General features: G+C 36.5%; 1 protein-coding gene across 1 annotated transcript in view; it reads left to right on the top strand.

Moving 5' to 3' along the window:
- Nucleotides 1-420: 420 nt before the first annotated feature.
- FSIP2 (fibrous sheath interacting protein 2) overlaps nt 421-16,733 on the top strand; it is a 101,276-nt gene continuing 84,963 nt past the window's right edge. Inside the window, exons 1-7 of the mRNA XM_006878945.1 lie at nt 421-543; nt 889-1,014; nt 5,377-5,538; nt 6,434-6,523; nt 10,402-10,538; nt 11,752-11,893; nt 12,290-12,400. Coding sequence (XP_006879007.1) covers nt 448-543; nt 889-1,014; nt 5,377-5,538; nt 6,434-6,523; nt 10,402-10,538; nt 11,752-11,893; nt 12,290-12,400 — 864 coding nt within the window. The 5' untranslated portion in view covers nt 421-447. The remainder of the gene's footprint in view (nt 544-888; nt 1,015-5,376; nt 5,539-6,433; nt 6,524-10,401; nt 10,539-11,751; nt 11,894-12,289; nt 12,401-16,733) is intronic.

Genomic DNA, 16,733 nt, shown 5'->3' with positions numbered 1-16,733 from the left:
TAAGAAATCTAGATGTCTGTAAAAGAAATGTTCGTAGTATCTGTGGCAGGAAGAGGTGGAAAGCTGGACCTCTGGTCGGCACACATCCAGGTGTTTGTTAATCATAGTTCCTCAGGAGCCCTGTGAAATTAGACTGCTAGCCACTGACCTACTTTATTCATGATGGTTTAAATGAAGAGGTGATGGTTTCAGGGAGACAGAATTTTTACTGTGGTGTACCTAGAAGAGGCTCTGGGATAGGTTATACCCCGCCCCTTGGGCCCTCAAACTGCAGTCAAGGAATGTAAACAGCCTTTCTGGGGCCCCCACAGTTCAGAATCTGGAACTCTGAGAGGGTGTGGCCCTAGATACTGGGCCAGTGATCCTTCCCAGTTGGGACAGGGTGCTCGACAGGGAAGGGGTGCGAGGGAAGGCCAGTGTGGTGAGCAGCGGGCAGTCAGGCCAGCCATGGAGCTGTACCTCAGCGCCTGCTCCAAGCCTGCCAACACCGCCGCCAAGACGGCCACTAGCAGCCTGACGATGGACAGCCAACTGTGTGGAGATGTGAGTGGCTGCCCTGTCACTCAGGAGGTCCTCCGCAAGGCCGCAGGGCCGGCTCTGCGAGGCGGGTGGGCGCCGATGTGGCTCTAACCGTCGCTCTCGCGCCTGCTTGCAGCTGCCTTGGCTCGGGTCTGTGCTGGACATGACAGGCTGAGCCACTGAAGGGCCGTGACCATGGAGTGGGAGGTTTTTCTAGGGTCTCCCTCTGACAGGGCCCCACCAACCCTGAACCAATGATGGTTAGGTTTATTTAGAGATACCAGTTACGAGATGTTGGAGCAGTTTGGCCCAATTTAAAGGAGTAATTCCTAAAAGAAAAGACAAAAATTTTCCAATTGTATCCGACAGGGAGCACAAAAAACCCACTTTCCAACAGTTGGAGCAGCTCAACTCTTGGATCTACCTCTTGGGGTCAAGCTGCCCGTGATCCCGGGGAGCAATACGGTGTTTTATACAACGAGGTTAAGTGAAAAGGTAAACAAATTTTGAAATTGACTTTTGCTGGGAGCCCCAGTATAAGCATTGGGCAGCTAACAAGAAGTGGGTGGTTGGGACCTATTAAAATCTCAATGGAAAAAAGATAGACTCCTTAAAGATTCACAACTTAGAAACCCAATGATAGAGGGTCACTAGTAAATGAACTCTACAAACATGACATTTTCTAATTGCAGTTAAATTCAGCAACTCACACACGCTCTCACACACACACACACACACACACACACACACACACATTAAACACCCACTTAACCTAATAAGCTGAGTGTATGCCACACAGTTCCATCTAGTTGAGTATCAGCAAAATCAGAAACCAGTTAGATTTTTAGCTTTTTTAGTTGAGTGAAATTAAAAAAATGAATCCCACATTTGATTGAAAGATGATTTTTGGGGTGCCTAGCATCTACTAATAGGCTTTCAACCAGTAGTCACTCTCATTACAAACACTTCTTTATGAATAGGCTTAGAGTCAAATTCTGTTTAACACACTAAATTTGAAATTTTAAAAAAGTGGAGTTAAAATTAGTTACTTGTTTGGGTACTTGCCCCTCCCCTCATGATTTGGACTCCAGAACTAACTTCAGTTCCCCTCCATTCTTTTATGGAACCCAGAGCCTGGCTTTCTTCATTTTGGGTATTGTATGCATACCAACATATACCTTATCACTACTTCTGTAGCATTGTTCCCAGGCTCTCAAAATTTGTCATACCCTGAAATTTCCACTCCAGTCATACCGTAGAGACACCCTTCTTTAAAATCCTTACAGAAATATCAAAACCCCCAACTGATTTCTCTTTCCTTCATATTTAGAATGCACTCAGAGCATACTCCACGCTTGATCACACTGGAAGTTAATCATACTGGGATGTAATGTGTATCTCCTGAACCTTTTCATGATTCCAGTCTTCAAGCTACTAGCACAAGCCTCCCAGCTATTAGCTTAGTTGTCAGTGTTCATTCTTCTTGTGTAATTCAGGAACCATGGTCACTATTCTGCTGACCAGAAGGAGGGTGGTTTGATCCCATCAGCCAATTGACAGGAGAAAGAAGTGGAAGTAGGCTTCCTTAAAATTATAGTCTTAGAAACCTGTGGTGCAGTTTTGGTCTGTTGTATGGGGCTACGGACTCAGCAAAAGAAACAAATCTGACCTGGAGGAAGTAAAACTAGGATGCTCCTTAGCACTGAACATTTTGTGAGGTGGGGCCAGTTCTTGGAAAAAGATATCATGCTTGGAAAAATAGAGGGTCATCCAAAGAGGGAAAAACCCTCAAAGTGAGAGACTGATACAGTGACACCAACAGTACAAGTAAGCATGATAGAGATTAAAAGGCTGGCACAGGATAGGGCATGGTTTCAGTTTGTTGGTCATAAAGGTGCTATGAGTCAAAGTTGACTTGATGGCATCTAACAACCTAGGATCACTACAAGTTGGCATCAACTCAACAGCAGTGGTTTAATTTTTATTATTAATATTTCAAGTGTTTAAGTAGTCACTGTGATCACTATCATAAAAAGTTCTACAAGAAATTCTGAGTGACCCCATAACCCCTCCACTGTCTATGATGTCATCAGAAAGTAATTCAAAATGTCTTCTGGTTGGTACTTGATATTTTATACTCTAAGAAACACAATTTCTTAAAGTGCCTTTGTTGCTGGTACAATTTCTCTTTTTAAATACCTATATATTTTAAAAATCTTTTAAAATATCTATATATTGAATACTTTTGCTGAAGAGACAAACAATATATAAGGAAGACACAAAGAAGATATAAGTTTACACACTAATATACATGATATCACTAATAAATGAAATTAACTTTCAAGCATTAATTTAGGAAAGCTAGCTTTTGTAGGTGTGTCTAAGTAATTATATTTTTACATAATTTACTGTATTCTAATACAGTGTATGTTGTTGTAACTCACAGAAGATAGCATTCCTAAATTATGCTTGAAAGGAATTTCATTTATTAGTGATATCACTTATCTTAAGTGTGGAAGCTTAACTCTACTTTGTCTCTTCTTAAATATATTGTTTGTCTCTTCAGCAAATGTATTTAATCTCTACTTTATCCCTAATTCAAATATACTGTTTGTTGTAATGCCATTTTCTCAACTCTGCTGAACATCAATTCACTCATGAACTCCCTTTTTTCAGATGTTCCCTATACTTCTTACTTACATAAATTCCCTTCAAATAGTCATCTCATCATCATGACAGATAATAGCTCTCTGAGGACTGACTTTGTGAGATCCTTCTTTTTCTTTCAGGTTGATCCACTTGATGAAGTTAAGTTTTTTATCTCCTCTTTTAGGCTGCCAATTTTTAATTATTTTATGTTAACTAATAATTGAAGGATTATATTTGCTGTAATAAATAATTTTCTTAAAATATATTCCATAATCATTGATCAATATCACCAATTTGACCTCTAGAAATAAGTGTTTTGTCATAGTCTTAATTTCAACATTTAAAATAAGTTGGCAGCTAAAAGTCATCATCTAAAAAAGAAATCTACTCTTTTTCTCATAATTATTATTTTGTTTAAGGAAAGATATGGACTTTCTATCTAGTCTAGTGATAAAGTGTTGCTTTATGGGATAGCTATCTGCCAACTTTGGAAAGCGTTGGTAATCAGGAAATCCAACCTGCTGATTCATGCCCATAGAGAAGCATTAGCATCTGATGATAGAAGAAGTCAGAAACTTTTACCAGACAAGGAAAGTCAGCATCCCATCATGTTCCCTCCATCTACCTACCCCTTGCCTACCAACAAAGCATTTTCCCTTCTATTGAGCCTAGGATCTCTGCTGAGGAATTAGATTGAGATTGTAGCTACAGTAGGATCACCTATAAAGGTCGCGAAATGATGCCTTCAGACTGATCTTGTTTGGCGCCAGGTGTTGTGTGGTAGTGTAAATTGGTTTGTCTATCTGCCAAGAGGACAGCTGCCCTCAAGTTTGTGAACCCAGCACTATTCCTATTGTAGTTGTATTATAGTTGAGCCAGTTCCTGTTTTGATATTACTTTGAACTTAAATTTCATTTTCCTAGCTTCCTAGACAAACAGGCTTAAAAATTGTTTTTAAATTTTACAAAAGTGGTATTAGGACAACTCTCATCCCTATCCTATCTCATACTATCCCATACTATACTTCCTTTTCAGAGGTTCCATAATCCATTATCATCATCATCTTCATAATGATAAGTGTTTAAAGGATTCCCATCATAAAAGCTTATTTGGGAAATTTTAATTAAAAAATGAAGTTAAAGAACCCAACTGTTTTTTCTAAAATGGCAACCATGGAAATATGACTATTGTGTTGTTGTTATGTGTCATTGAGTTGCCTGCAACTCATAGTGACCCGGTGTACAACAGCTCTGAAACCTGCTCCATCTTGGGCCAATTTCATTGTCTCTGACATACCTACCCCATTGCTCTAGTCATTGAGTCAATCTATCTCATCCACAGGTCCTTCTTTTATACATAAACAATTATTACACAAAGGTGAATTTTACACATATAAAGAAGTCTTAATATCTGTAATTTTTTTATCCTATGTTCTCCAATATGTTGAACTATGCTGTTGTTTTTGTTGTTGATTTCCTTTGACTCAAGCATGACTCATAGCGACCCTATGAACAAAAGGCCTGAAGCCCCTGTACATCTATTGACATTTATTAAAGTTCATAGAGTTTCCGGAGACATGTTGTTTAGGAAGTGGATGCCACTCCTTCTTCCAAATCTATCATAGTATGTTATTGTTGTTATGACTATATAATACAAATTTTCCATTGTAGTCATTGATTGTTGGGTTGCTAAAATTGTAAGATATAGTAACTCCTTAATAGTCTATATAATATTTATAACTTAAGTTTTACTTATGATATTTGTTGGTAATATTGTTTCCATGAATTATAGACATTTTCTATTATGTTTCTTTACTCACAGATGATTGATATAGAATAATAGTTACTACCAACTTTTTTGCCTTTGATGTAGTGCTTTGACCTGGGAGAAGGGTAAGAAAAGAAAGAATTCTAGCACTAGGTTTATACTTCCTAACAAATCATACCGTATTCCTGTATTTTCTTTCTCTTTGTATTTCTGTTCTGACTGATGAAATACAGATAAAGAAGTAATTGCGTGGAGATAAATGTTTAGAATAGGGGAAGAAGAAAGAAAAGACACTTAAATTTGCTTAACTTAAGTAGTTTATGTTGTTATTTCAAGTACTTCCTGCCTGTTTTACTTGTAATAAGTATTGTTTTAGTCATTTAAATATGTTGATGTTCAAATTAATGTATGTATTTTTAATATTTATGATTTTTTTTGCAGCTTTTTCGACCTTCTTATGATTTTAACTTGACCGATCCTTATTGTCGACTTTTGGAAACCCAGTATAAAAGTCTCCATGATCCACATTTAAAAGATTACTATAAGCGTAAAGATATCCTAAGGAAGTTAAAGAAAGGTGGCTACATCACAAACGATAATAAAGTGGGTTGACGATTCCTTCTTGTTAATCAATAAAAACCTTCAAAACTTAATATCAGCTTTCTTCTGAACCTCCTGAGGAGGATTACATTACCTTTGAGCTAGTTCTGAAAGGATTCTTAAATGCCATTAAATATTCAAGATTTCAGCCAAGGACATTAAATAACCATTATTTCTAAATTAATTGGTCTGCCTCCATCTCTTCACTATTGTGAGTGGCAATATGAGTATGCAGACATCTGTTTGAGTCGAGGATCTGCTTTCTTTTCAGTATATTCCCAGTAGTGGGAGAGCTGGGTCAAATGGTATTTCTATTTTCAGCTTTTTGAGAAACCACCAGACTCCTTCAATAATGTTCTAATCTCTTTCTAACTTCCCCAGAATTTGTTATTTCTGCCGTGTTGAACATGACTGTTGTTGTTGGGGGAGGTAGTATCTCATACCCTCAGCTATATCAGAGTTTTCTTTCTTTGCCTCCGATGGCATTGTACACTCATTCAGGATTATGCCTCATTACTTTTTAAAATTTATGTATCATAATGGAAAAGTAGGAAAATATTTAGCTTGATAGACTACCTTCTTGCAGGGTAAGATCATGGGAATGGTTTTAATACTTAGTTGAACATACTAACATACTATTTATGGTTGTTGTTGTTGTTATTATGTGCCATCAAGCTATAATTAAAAAGAATTATCATCAGTATAAAAATTTCCTAATAATAAGCAGGTGTAGAGTATGATAATTCTGGAAAATTATTAACAAAAGTAAATTATTAATTTTGAGAGAAAATATGTTTTCAAAATATAGGAGGGTTTTTGTTTGGTTTTCCATTGTTGGAAGTATGTTCTGTTATTGTTAAATGTATGTATTCATATATTTTTGCTTTGTCTATTTTAGATTATATGCTCCTTGAGGGAATGGAATAAGTACAGACAATATCTTACCAGTTTAAAACTAGACTTTGAAAGAAGTTATTTAAGAGAACAAGTAAGTTAAATACTTTAATTCATTTTCTTTATGTAGCATTTGGAAGAGTTCCTTGTATTTAAAATATTCTAACCTTTAATTTTATATATATAAAATTCAAGCAAAAATTTAAAATAAGAATATTTAAAAATTATCTCATTGTACCAAGAAGAGAACATGGATCCATAGAGTCATAATGTGTATTTGTTTTTCAGTGGTAAATTATGTAATTTAGTAATGAAATTGCTACTGTTGTTGTTGTTGTTATGTGCTGTCGAGTCGCCTGCGACTCATAACCACCCTATGTACAACAGCCCTAAACTCCGCTCTGTCCTGTGCCAATCGCACTGTCTCTGACACTCCCATCCCAATTATCCTAGTCACTGAATCAATCCACCTCATAGAGAGCCTTCCTCTCCTGCGCTGTCCCTCCACCCTCCCAAGGATGATGTCCCTCTCTAAGGACCGGTCTCTCCTCACAACATGTCCAAAGTATGTTAGACGGAGCCTCAGAATCCTAGACTCAAAGGAGCCACCCGGTTTAACCCTTTCCAGGGCAAATCTGTTTGTTTTCCTAGCAGTCCATGGTATTCTCAATACTCTTCTCCAGCACCACAGCTCGAAGGCATCAATTCTCCTTCTATCCTCCTTGGTCATTGTCCAACTCTCTGATACATAACAGGTGATTACGAAGACCATGGCCTGTATCAGATGCACCTTAGTCTCCAAAGAGATACCATTGCTCTTCAGCACTTTGGAGAGGTCCCTAACAGCAGACTTTCCCATGGCAATGCGCCTTTTAATTTCCTGCCTGCTGGTACCAAGACTGTTGACTATGGAGCCAAGCAAACTAAAGCTGTGTACAATCTCAATCTCTTCACCATCCATCCTGATGCTGCCAATTGGTCCAGTGGTGAGAATCTTTGTCTTCTTGACATTGAGCCTCAATCCATATTGTAGGCTGCAGTCCTTGACACTTTGCAGCAGGCGCTTCAGGTCCTCCTCAGTTTCAGCAAGCAGGGTTGTGTCATCCGCATAACGCAGATTGTTGATAAACCGTCCACCAATCTTGACCCCACATTTCTCCTCATAGAGCCCAGCTTCCCGGATAATCTGTTCTGCATATAGGTTGAAAAGGTATGGAGATAGGATGCATCCCTGGCATACGCCCTTCCCAATTTTGAACCATGCAGTGTTCCCTTGCTCTGTTCTGACGACTGCCTCCTGGTCCAAGTATAAGCTTCTCATTAGAATGATCAAGCGCTCTGGGATTCCCATTCTTCTCAGAGTCAGCCATAGTCTGTTATGATCTACACAGTCAAATGCCTTTGCATAGTCAATGAAACACAGATAGACATTCCTCTGGTATTCCCTGCTTTCAGCCAAGATCCATCTAACATCAGCTACAATATCTCTAGTACCACAACCCCTTCTGAACCCAGCCTGGACTTCTGGTAGTTCTCTGTTGATGTGCTGTTCCAGTCATTTTTGGATAATCTTCAGTAAAATCTTGCTTGCATGCGAAATCAGTGAGATTGTTCTGTAGTTTCCACATTCTGTTGGGTCAGCTTTCTTTGGGATAGGAACAAATGTGTTATTAATCTGCTTAAGCTGGTGCCAATAGGAAGAGTGTATTGTGGTTGTTAAATTTTAAGTTAAAACCAAAGCAGTTTGAGCACTATAAAGGGATTAATATGAATAGCTGCTACCTGGCAAGGTGACTGGAAGAGATCCATATTTTTTCCCTTTCTGAAAAAGGGTGATATGACAGAGTGTGGTAATTATCAAAGAAGATCACTAATATCACATGCAAGCAAAATTTTGCTGAAAATTATCCAAAAAAAATGACTGGAACAGGACATCAAAAGTAAACTACTAGATGTACAGGCTGGGTTAAAAAAGGCCGTGGCAGTAGGGCTACCATTGCCAATAACAGATGGATCTTGCTGAAAGCACAGAGTACCAGAAGATTGTCTATGTTTCATTGACTGTGCAAAGACATTTGATTGTGTGAATCACAACACATTGTGGCTAACCTTGAAAATAATGGGAATCCCAGAACACCTAATCATATTCATGTGAAACCTATACTTGGACTAGGAAAGAGTTGTCAGAACAGAGCAAGCAAAAACTGTATGGTTCAAAATTAAGAAAGGAGTGTGTCAGGGATGTAGTCAGTCTCCATGCGTTTTCAATCTTTATGTGAAACAGATCTTCCAAGAGGCAAGATTCTATGAGGAGGAATGTGGCATCAGAATTAGAAGAAGACTCATCAATAACTGAAGTTATACAGATGATGCAACCTTGCTCACTGAAATTGAGGAGGACCTGAAGCATCAATCCAGAAAGTTAAAAAACAGCAGTCTTCAATCTGGATTGAAGCATAACAGCAAGAAAACAAAGATTCTCACCACTGAACTAATTGGCAGCACTGTGATAAATGGAGAAAAGATTGAGGTTCTTAAAAATTTTAGCTTGTTTGGATCCACAATCAACATTCTTGGTATCAGCAACCAGGAAATCAAAAGAAAAATTTCATTAGGAAAGTTTGCTGCCAGGGACCTCTACAGAATGCTGAAGTATAAAGATGTCAGTCTAGAGACTAAAGTGAGCCTGATCCAGACCGTGATCATTGCAATTATTTATTAAGCATCACAGAGCTGGTCAAGGAATAAGAATGACAGAAAAATGTATGCCTTTGAATGTGGTGCTGGAGAAGTGTATGGAACGTACCCTGGACTTCCAAGAGAACAAACAGGTCTGTACTGAAGACAGTTTAACCAAGTTGCCCTTTGGAGGAAAGGATTTGGAAGCTCCATCTCATGCACTTTGGGCACGTGGCCAGGAGGGATCAATCCTTGGAGAAGGACATCATGCTTGGAAGGGTGGAGGGACAACAGAGGAAGACCTTGGATGAGATGTAGTAACATTAGCACAGTGACCAGGGTAATGGGGTAAGGTGTGTAGGAGACAGTGAGGATAGGGCAGGGTTCAGAGCAGCCGTAGGATCTCTGAGAGTTGCAGGTGACTTAATGTCACATAACAACAAGAACAAAAACATATCCTATAGGAGTCGTAAACAACTTGATGGCACCTAACAACAACAACAACATAGGTAACACCTAGAACATGTTTGCTGTTTGCTTGAACCTTCACAAACATCAACTTGTACTCATTCAATTTTAAAAACAGTAGTAAAGAGGACGTATAATATTAAGATGTGGAGAGAGTATATTTAATAAAGGTGCAGATTATTGAAGCAAGATAGGATAATCACTTTTTATTTCCATTTAAAAGTTTCCTGACTTCTTATTCAACACTAAATTCTAAAATGAATGTACTTAGGTAGTAGCCTCCTTTTGATTTGTAACTCATAGGTAAGGGTATGGGGAAGTGGGTGGTGGTGCTGTGTGTGTCATATATGTGTGTGTGTATGTATGAATGTTATATTCACAAGAATTCATGTTTTAGAGTCAAGAGAACTGAGCAAAAATTAAAAAGATAGACTTACATCTTTATGGAAAAATATGTTTCCTCAGATTAAGAGTGTAGAATAAAAATAATAATAAAAACAATAATTCTGTGATTTTCTAATAATTTCTCTTTCTCTGTATCTGGAGATTTTTATCTTCCATGTTTCATTTCTTTTTAATGGCTATACAGATAAAACCAAATAGCTAATTTTTCTCTTCAGAAAGTTAAATCTTTATTTGGTTCAGATGGCAGAAATGTATTTAAAAATATTCTTAAAGGCAGTTAAATAAAATTAATTATTTATAAAATACATGAACTTTACTATATTCTAAATACAAAAAGGCATACCAAAAGACATTTTCCTGGAAAGTCTCAATATTTTCAGTATATAAACTTAATGTATGCATGTAATTTTCTCTTTTTAGGAGATGCTTGCAAAAAGAGTAAATAAATTTCAGGAAAGCAACCACTTCCCTGAAGTTTTTGATATTTCACAGTTCCGAAAGTGGTTATTACAGGAAAGTCCTCAATCTATTAAGGACCAGGAACTATTAAGACACAGGTAAGATTGACCTTAGTATAAATATGTATCCTGTGGACCAAGTAAAATTTTAAAACTGAAAGAATTGAAGGCAAGATGAAAAAAAGTACTAAGATAATTTTTAACTCCCTTATAGCCCTATATTCCTCAGGTTGGAGAAGAGAGAAAGGAAAACAGGATAGATACAGAAATTGGAATTTTCCAGGGAAATCTAGAAAGGGCTAATTCTACCAGAGATGTCAGGGCTTCTGAGAATTCAGAAGGTAGGAAATCTGAAAGAAAAAATCAGATGGAATTTTTTTCTTCACAGTAAGAGAAGGAGTAAAGTTTTTCCTTAGTTCATTCCTCAAGGAAGAGTAGTTTTTGGAGGGAGGGGAGTCATCTTTAAGGACTGACAGTATTAAGTATGAGGAAATCAGTGCACGGTTAAAAAATTTATTTGTTCTAGGTTTATCTAATTTCAGTATCATCTGCTGTGTCTGAGAAATAGGGCTCATTCATCTTTATTCGAATACTTTCAGAAATTTTGATTCTGTAGCAAAGTGTAATCAAGTCCATTCTCCAGGGAGAAAAGGGATAACTTGGTCTTCCCTTCCTGCCCGCCCCCTTCATCAGGTGTAAAGGATTAGTTAGGATAGTGTTTCATTACCTAATTGTTATATTTCATTGATTTATTTTATAATGCTTAAAATCTATTTACCTAAAATATAGACTACCAAGAGGTATTTGGACAAGGACTTAAAAATTGCCAAGAAACACAGTATATTTTTTTTAATATTTGCATTTACATTTACTGGGGTTTTTTACATCTTTCAAGTCATCACTTGAGTTGATTTCAGCATTCTTTGTAACTCATATTCTTACTGTGTAAAATGCTTTTAATCAGCCTGTTCCACATTTTACCAATTGTCTTTGCCTAACAATAGATACTCATGCAACAGAGAAGGGTCACCCAGAATTTAATTGATTAAATGACAACTTTGTATCTTATTCTAATGTCAGAATGACCTGCTGAATGAGTAAACACAGTGAACCAGTGGGTTAGTGTGACATAAGTCTATGAACAAAACTAATTCTAAAAACTCTGAAATGTCAATTGTTCGAACAAGACTGATTTTAAAAACTTTGAAATGCCCGTTGATCAAGAAATACAAAGCAAGCAAGGAGGTACTTTTCGTTGTACCATAAAGAAAGTACCAAATTAACCTTCATTAATCTTTGTACTTTTGCTTAGATATATGGACATGATAAGAAGAGAATTAGACCTGCTGGAGCGCACAGCAGAAGAACAACGTCTAATCCAGAAAGATAAAGAAGAAAGACAACAGCGAGAGCAGACGAGAAGAAAACTTAATCTTCGTAGAAAAATTGAAGAGGTCAGAGTTAACCAGTTAAAATAGTGATAATACCTGTGTACCTTTACTTTATTTGTAAATAATTTGAGTCAAGGTGTGTCAGTAAAGAATTTACATTTATTAATCTGTTGTCACAGTTATAACATAGGTGTTGTTATGTAAAATAATGAGACTGATAATTTATACAATTAATCTGAGCCAAATATTTTCTCTTTGTCATTTTAAGATTTAGCTTTAGTGTGATAAAAGAACCATGTAGCATTATAAACCCCAAATATAAAACTATTATAAAGCCAATTATAGAATTATCATCACGCATTAGCACTTTGTCTTGTAGTTTATTGGTGATACAGAAAATATAAAAATATTATTATGAAAGAGAATACCCACAGAGTGTAGTAATATTGTACTCTTTAGGAATGGAAAGAAAAAGAGATGTTACTTCTGACAAGGATTGGAGAAGATGTTAAAAGAGAAGCTAGAATTGAGGAACAACGTCGTAAAAACCGAGAAGAGAGTGACAGGAAGGTAGGGTGAACTCTGATTTCTAACTTGAATTGTTTGAGGAAAAGGTCTTGCTCTTTTCTATGTTTCACATTATACTTTGTCATATGACTATGGTGGACCAATTAACCCAAATGTTGTATATTCTATAAACTTTAAAGTTAATCATGTACTATCTTAACTAAATATGCAAAATACTGCCCTACTTAATATAATTACCTTTGACTTTTATCTTCACGCTCTAAATTGTACTTCCTGGGTGAGGAGATAACATAATTGATTAAGATTTCCTTAGAAACAAAAATTCTTGGTAAAAGTTCTCAAACTTATTCTATTAGTAAACTATTTGTAGTTCAATCATTAAAGTGTTAAACAATATATAGATGATTTAAAATATGAACTAGTTTAAAGAAAAAGAGAAATGTCTCATTAACCAATCACTAAAATTTTCTTATTGATAATAATGCATGTACACCCACAAACACACTTATACGCACACAAATATATATTAAGTTATACATTGTAGTCTACTACTGTACACTGAGTTTTTATGTAAAGAAATATCACCAATTACATTACTTTCAATAAATATTGATCTAAAATTTTACATCATTATTTTAGACAGCTTATTCTTGACAAACCTATCTATAAAATTTATGTCAGTAATTCAATTGGTTGCTATAAATTTCGAACCAACTCATAGACAACCATCCGGCAGGTTGATCCAAAAACTATAAATTATACAGGGATATTTCCCATTTTTCTCAGGTGGCAGATTCAAACTGGCTGCTTTCAAGTTGGTAGTATTCGTTGTTGGGTACTGTCATGTCAAAATCAACCCATACCTGACCTTCCAGCAGGTTTTCAGAGGCAATAAATTATATGGAGAACTTGCCCATCCTCTTGTGAAGCCACTGGTAGATTCTAACTGCATGCCTTCTGGTTGGCAGCTCAGCTCCTTACCACTGGGTAGCAAAACTCTTTATCTTAACCTTAGGCAACTGTTGTTATGTGCCATTGAGTAGTCTGTGACCCATAGTAACCTTGTGTATAGCAGCTCAGAATCTTTCCGTGTCCTGCACTAGTATCACTAATTCTAGCACACAAACTCCCATTGCCCCAGTTACTGTATCAATCCATCTCTTCTGGGCTCTTCCTCTTCTGCACTCTTCCTCCACCCTTCCAAATATGATGTCCTTCTCCAGAGACTGGTCTCTCCTGGCCATGTGCCCAAAGTATGTGACACAGAGCTTCAAAATCCTAGCCTCCAAGGAGAAACATGGTTTCATCCTCTCTTGGACAGATCTATTTGTTTTCTTGGCAGTTCATGTTATGTTCAAGACCCTTCTCCAGCACCACAGCTCAAAGACATTGATTCTTCTTCTGTCATCCTTAGTCCAGCTCTTTGAAGTATAACAAGTAACTATGAAGACCATGGCTTGGATCAGGCACACCTTAGTGTCTAGACTGACATTGTTGCTTTTCAGCACTCTGGAGAGGTCCCTGACAGCAGATTTTCCCAGTGCAATTTGTCTTCTGATTTCTTGATTGCTGATGTTAAGAATATTGTGGAGCCAAGCAAACTGTAACTGCTTAATCTCGTCTTCATCTATCATGGTGCTGCCATTTGGCCCAGTGGTGAGAATATTGGTCTTCTTGATGTTAAGCTTCAATCCATATTGAAGACTACAATCCTTTCTCTTCTGAAGCAAGCACTTCAAGTGTTCTTCAGTTTCATAGTTAGGTTATATTATTTTATGTCACTACTTAACACTCTTATAAAATATAGTTTAAATTGAAGTGTACTTGATTATCCTTTATTCCATTTCTGCCATGTATCCTTTTAGTATTTTTAGGTCCTCTCCTTGCTCACATGGTAGGCTGCTGATTTCAACTGAGTATAACTGTTTTCTAATTGTAAACAGAATGAGGACGTGTCAGAGTGGGCAACTCTGCTCTCAAATGATGTTTAGAACATTTCTTTAAGTTCTTTTTTCATTTTAATTTATATTTAAATCAAAGTTTGTAGAGAATTTGGATTTCCATTCATTCATTGTTGCACATTTTCCTCCCTATCCTACCCCTCAGTTCGCTTTTTTCTTTGGAAAAAAAAAGTCTTTCATTGTTGCACAATTTCCTTCCCCCTACCCCCAGTCCATTCTGCTATACAGCTCTTCTTCTGGATTATTGTCATGTAAATAATACCGAATCATATATTCCTTTTAAACAGTTCTTTCCCTCATCTCTTTCAATGCAGTGTACATTATTTATCCCCTTTTCTTAGTTTCTTCCCAACCACCATGTCAGTCCTGTTTTATAACAGTGACAGTGGCATTATGCAGCATTTGTCTTTTTTGTGAATGAGATATTCCACTCAGCATAATATTCTCCATGGTCACCCATTTTGTATAATATGAGTTCCTTGTTTTTCAGTACTGCATAATATTCCATTGTATGAATATATCACAGCTTCACTCTCCATTTGTTGATGGCCACTTAGGTTGTTTCCATCTCTTTCCTATTGTGAACAATGCAGCAATAAACATGGGTGTGGATATATCTGTTTGGGTGGCAGTTCTATATCTTTAGGGTATATTCCCAGAAGTAGAATTGCTGGGTCAAAAGGTATTTCTATTTCCAACTTTTTGAGAAAATGCCATACTAGCCTTCCAGAGTGGTTTCACCATTTTACACTACCACCAAAAGTGAATAAGGGGTTAAAGTTTTTCCACAACCTCACTAGCATTTGTTTGCTTCTCTGTTGAATTGTGCTTTTGTTACTGCAGTGAGATGATATCGCATAGTTGTTTTGATTTGCATTTCTCTTAGAGCTAGGGATTTTGAACATTCCATCACGTGTTTGTTCACCACCTGAATATCTTCTTTGGTGAAATGTCTGTAAGGACTATACACTTATAAACCAAGGACTATAAATTTTATCAGAGAAAAGCTTGGAAGAACTCTAGAGGCCCTATTCCACAACCTGAACAGTTCCAAGCATCCTGGAAAAACCTGCCACCAGGAGAAAATAAAGTAGATGAATGGAATCTTCTAAGAATCAAATCCCTATGAACATCAAAAACTTCTCCAACAGAGTGAAAAGGAAAGCCACAGACTGGGGGGAAAAATATTTGGTAATGACATGTCTGATAAGGCACTTACATCTATAATTGATGGAATATTCCATCACCAAAATAAGATAAAAGTAAACATGCCAATCGTAAAATGGGCACAGGATATGAACAGAACATTTTTTAATGTGGTTAAATTAATTTAACTTCAAATCTCACTATTGTCTACCTGTTTAATCTTTTCTATTATCCTCATTCTTTATATATAATTTTTTATGATTTGTTGTGGTTTTTTTTTTCTTTTGTTGGACTATCAGCAATAATTCTTTGTTTTGTCATTTTAGTAGCTGTGCTAGTATAACAAGGAGTTCTGGTAGCCTAATGACTAAGAATTTGTAACCACAAACTAATGACTGAGAAATTATGGTACATTCACACAATGGAATACTATACAGAACACAGGAGCAATAACTTTGTAAATTATTACTTAACTTGGGAGGAAGTGGAGAGCATTATACTGAGTGAACTAACTCAGTCCCACAAGGATAAATATTGTATAAGACAGTTATTTGTATAATGAGTATAAGTATCCAGGAGGGGTGGGAGAGGCTGGAAGCAGAGGAATGTGGATGTACAGGGAGAAGAGGGGATTAATAATTGGGTTGTACAATTTGATGGGTGGGGTGGGGTGAGGGAAATTGAAAGAATTTGAGTTTGTATCAGAATTTTGTAAATAAACTAGTGAAAAAAAAAGAATAAAAAACCAAAACCAGAATACAGTTGGATATATCTATAAGCTGTTCCGTAGGAGAAAAGTGGGCCTCTCAAAACTCACTGGAGGATCAACTATGAGTTCATTCTGATTCAGTCGACACTTAACAACAATTAGAATCATAGGAGGAATTTTTAACTTGCTAGGATCAATTGCCACATGATATACAACTCTGCCTGTAATATAAGAACCATACAATATTATATGTCAATACTCTTTTTCTGGCATTTATGCTGTTCTAATTCACATATTTATTTGAAAATATTATAAATCTTTTTTAAAAAGTATTTACACTCAGGTTAGAATGGTTCATAGCTGGCCCTCCAGCAGTTTCTAGAGGGAAACTGCATGGGAGGAGTTGGCCTGTCTTTTCCTTAAAGAGCGCCTTCATTTTTTATAAACTTTTTTTTTTCAAGCTATATTTAAATTTAAAAAAGTTCTACGTATTGGGTTATAATTTCTGATATTCATTTTTGTAGATCCATGTTTTTTACATATAGAACTTTCTTTTTTC

Source organism: Elephantulus edwardii, unplaced genomic scaffold (assembly GCF_000299155.1).
Source record: "Elephantulus edwardii isolate Elephantulus edwardi_28Jun2011 unplaced genomic scaffold, EleEdw1.0 scaffold00001, whole genome shotgun sequence".
NCBI classification, from domain to species: Eukaryota; Metazoa; Chordata; class Mammalia; order Macroscelidea; family Macroscelididae; genus Elephantulus; species Elephantulus edwardii.
This window is presented reverse-complemented; position numbering and strand designations above follow the sequence as displayed.